The sequence below is a fragment of the Solanum lycopersicum genome, chromosome 2 (genome assembly GCF_036512215.1).
Source record: "Solanum lycopersicum chromosome 2, SLM_r2.1".
NCBI classification, from domain to species: domain Eukaryota; kingdom Viridiplantae; phylum Streptophyta; class Magnoliopsida; order Solanales; family Solanaceae; genus Solanum; species Solanum lycopersicum.
In genome coordinates this window covers 45,847,208-45,851,656 of record NC_090801.1, presented here as the reverse complement: position 1 = coordinate 45,851,656, position 4,449 = coordinate 45,847,208, and the positions used below count along the sequence as shown (strand labels likewise).

General features: G+C 36.1%; 1 protein-coding gene across 1 annotated transcript; it reads left to right on the top strand.

Annotated features, from left to right (window-relative positions):
- On the top strand, positions 1 to 2,214 carry LOC104645618 (uncharacterized). The gene is made up of 4 exons (XM_010317479.2): positions 1 to 68; positions 147 to 638; positions 882 to 1,731; positions 1,804 to 2,214. The coding sequence occupies exons 1-4, from the start codon at positions 1 to 3 to the stop codon at positions 2,212 to 2,214; spliced, it is 1,821 nt and encodes a 606-aa protein (XP_010315781.2).
- The last annotated feature ends 2,235 nt before the right edge of the window (positions 2,215 to 4,449 follow it).

The following is a 4,449-nucleotide window of genomic DNA, read 5'->3' as shown; positions in this document are numbered from 1 at the left end:
ATGACGGAAAATGTTGGGACATCCTCAAATTTTCATGTCTCGCCTACTTTTGGTGCAGATGATTTTCAGTATGTTCTACGTTTGATTTTTTTATTTAAGTAAGTAAATTGCATGAGCAAAATATTTATGCTTTTTTACATATATAGAGAAAACATTATACAAGATGAACCCATTGATCCTGTGAATATCGATGATCGTGACCTTCCTAATTATGGCTCACTTTCAGCTAGTGATAGTGATGATTTGCCTAATGCTGAGGAATCAGGAGATAATGTTCCATTTGAGGCATCATCTAGTGATGATGATTTTTCGACTCTCAATCGATCGCCAAGACCAATGTCCATGAGCCCGTTTCATAATCATGAAATTTCTTATCTTGATCATCTCCCGGATGGTTCAGATATCTTTGGTGATACATATAATGAGTATACATCACAACGTACGTGGCAAGAACCAAAAGATTTCATGAATGGTGCTATTTATATTGAAAAAGGCATGTTATTCAATTCAAAGAAGCAGTTGCAAAGAGCAGTTAAACTTCTACATTTGAAAGTAGCAAGGGAGTACTTTGTTATTAAATCGACAAAAAAATCATGGCGACTTGTTTGCAGGCGTGTAGAACAAGGATGCCGATTTAGGTTGACTTCTTTTATTGATAAACATACTAACATGTGGAAAGTTGGAAGATACATTGAAGAACATACATGTGATATGGGTACATGTCGCGAAGGACATTTCAACTTGGATGTTGAGTTGATTGCTAACGTCCTCCGTGTTGATATAGAAAGAACGCCAAGATACTATTTTATCTTTAGATGATTCTTATTTAATAAGAAAATATTCATTTTAATTTGATAATTAATATTATTATTACTTTTCAGGTTTCCCATCAAAGACTGTCAAACAGCCGTTCTTAAAGCATATGACATTTCGATAAGTAGAAGAAAAGCCTATCTTGGTTGCAAGCGGGCTTTTGAAAAAGTCTATGGTACTTGGGAGGGTTCTTTTGCCGAGTTACCGAGGTTCATGGAAGCTTTGAAACACTTCAATCCTGGAACAATAGTAGAATGGAAAACAGAGCGGCGTGTCGATGTCATTGAACATGTATTCAACTATGTGTTTTGGGCTTTTAAACCATGCATTGATGGGTTTGTGCATTGTCGTCCTGTTATATCGATCGATGGAACACATGTCTATGAAAAATATGATATCAAGTTGTTGATTGCGATTACAATAGATGGTAACGGCTCTGTATTACCTTTGGCATTTGCAATAGTTGTAAATGAGAGCATAGAGACATGGACTTTATTTTTGGATCATTTGCACTTGCACGTTGTAAAGGGTCGTAGAGGGGTCACATTGATATCAGATAGGCATCACGGAATACTCTCATCCGTGTATAATTCTCCGAATTGGCAGGCTCCATTTGAGTTTCATCGTTTTTGTTTAAGACATTTGAAGGCCAATTTTCAAAAAAAATTTAAAAATATCACTTTGAACAACCTATTATGGGCAGTTGCAAATCACTATCAGGAGAAAATTTTTTTGGAAAAAATGGAAATGATCAAGGAGATTAATGCGGAAGCATATGTGTGGCTAATGAAGAACGATCTTGACAAATGGACATTGCACAGGGATGGAGGTAAGAGATGGGGCATGCTGACAACAAACAGTTCCGAATCATTCAATGGTCTTCTCAAATCAGCAATGGGTCTGCCAGTTACTGCAATGGTAAGACTCACTTACAATCAAGTTGTGAATTGATTTTTTACAAGATCAAAATTTGTTAATCATCTAATACAGGAAAAGCAACAATGGATGCCTAAACCATTCAAGATTTTTGAGGATAATCGAAAAAAGTCACAACGTCACACACTGATCAACTATCACCAACAAAGGGAAAACATATTTGAGGTGCAAACACATATGCATCATGGTCGTGGTGGTAATAAGCACATTGTAAATGCATCACAAGGAAAATGTCAATGTGGTAAATGGCAATCATATCATATTCCATGTTCTCATGCAAAAAAGGGATTTGATCAAATTGGGTATCAAGCATGGGAGCATATGGCACCAGAATTCACTGTGCGTAGCTACAAAAATGCCTACTTTGGACAATTCAATCCACTCGGCGGTGAAAAGTATTGGCCTGATAGTCCCTTCCTTATGATAGCAAATGAAAAATTATTTACGAAAAGTGGGCGTAAATAAAACCACCCGTATACAAAATGAAATGGATGTTCCTACAAGTACACTCACTCGCAAGTGCTCAACGTGCAAACAAATAGGCCATGATAGGCGCAACTGCCAATCACGAAAATATTTATCCATCATTTCAAGAACCTCTGTTCCAAGCCTCCTACGCTGATCATGCACGTGGTGGTTGGTTCCCCAACTAGGAATCACAGTTACATGCTGGGAATGACCAAACTGACGCATTACTCTATCAGGCGAGTGCACTTCAACAATCTCTAGGCAAAACATAGGGACACATGGCATCCATAGAGGCTCATTGACCATACAACAATGAGGCAGTGTATGTAAAATTTCATTGTACAGTGTCCATCGAAACTATTTTTAAAATATAACAATTAAATAAAATCAACATTAACTGATTAGTAATGATAGGTTTGCAAATAACATAATAATTAATAATAAATAACTTTTCGTGAATTTATAACATGAAATAAGCAACACAAAGTTGGCTAGCTTAATGCTGCAATTTTATTTATTTATTGTAAATAAAATAAAATAGTAAAACTATTTATAGTCCAATTCATGTGGACTACTAGAGTCAGCAAAATATCATTTTTTGTTGTATATTTATTATTATATGTATTATTTTATTTAATATTTAGCAATCATATATAATGAAATTTATTTTATGTAGCTGATCCTCCGTCATGCGGTCTAACTGGTCACTAATCGGGATAAGAACATGATGTGACTCGGTATCCCTATCAATTCCACGCGTCCAACGCCTAGCATATGAAAGTAACATGTCACCATCATGTTGAGGAGGAGCTGATGGCTGTACAGGCAAGATTCTCTCCCAACACCAAACCTTGATGTGACAAACAAAATAATTAAATTATCATCATTAACAAAAAAAAAATAGATAATCACATATATATATTTTTATAGCTGTAGGAAAATGTATGTGAATCTTTTTTAAAACTATGTAGGTTTTATAATAATTATTCATATTTATTATGAAGTAAGTTTCAACCTTTGGTTGGACCCTTTTTTTAAAACTATGTAGGTTTTCTAATAGAATAACATTGTGTGCTTTATCAATGCAAGTTTTTATCGAAAGAAGCAAGCGAAGAAAATAAACTATTTGTATGTAATTTAAATATTTTAAAAAATTGAATATAGAAAAAATATTCTTGTACGGTATAATGTTAAAGATTTTTACATTTGAATGTATTTTAAAACTTAAGTAAAGTTACCTGAAAGAGAGGAATAAATCCGCAAATGTCAACCACATTACCGATAGATGCTCGACAAAGTGCACGGTACAAGTAGGCTAGCACTGCACTGCCCCAACTGTACTTACCTACATCGTGGATAGTGATATACCGTGGTTTCACAGTATAATTAATACTTTTTCCTTAAGTTTAGTGTGTCCGAAAGTCTTTTTGTGCTAGTTTTTATATGAGTTTCTCCTTGTTTTGCAGGAAACCTGTCCAAAGTTGAATGCGGAGATTTTGAGTGAAGAAATGCAGAAGAGACCACCTACAGAGCTGATGACGGTCCGTCGTGCTTGTGACGGTCCGTAGGTGGCAGCGTAGAGAAGCTGCTGAAGGAAAATGGGAAGTCTGACCAAGTGTGGGGTTACGTAGCTTGTGACGGTCCGTCGTGGCTACGACGGTCCGGTTCGTCATGATGTTCAGAGAAGTGATCCCAGTACCCAGATTCCAAGAGTTGAAGTGTTTTGAAACGAAGACCCTCGACGGACCGTTGTGCCAATGACGGTCCGTCATACTTGCCGTTGAGGGGAATGAAGAGAGCAGCAGAAGAAACTGCTAAGTATGGGACGACGGAGTCCATGACGGTCTGTCGTGACTACGACGGTCCGTCGCGAAGTCCGTCGACCCAGGCGCGTTTTGGCAGATTTCCAGAAATTAGAATCCTTGTTTAATTAGGTTTTTATTTTTTATAAATAGTTCGAAAAACCTCGTTTTTGAGGTTAGACTCTGCTAGATTAGACATCATATTATTAGACTCTGTGTATTAGTGTTTCGATTTGGAGATTCTTACAAGTGATTTTTGGTGATTAATCAAGCAAATTTTCGGACTTTATTCTTTCTCATTGAAGTAAGTACATGAATTCTTATTTAATATATTTGAATATTGTGTTTATGGATATGAGTAACTAAAGTCCATAACTAGGGTTGTGGAAACCATAGGCAAATAATGAGATAAACCCTAATTAAAAGAACA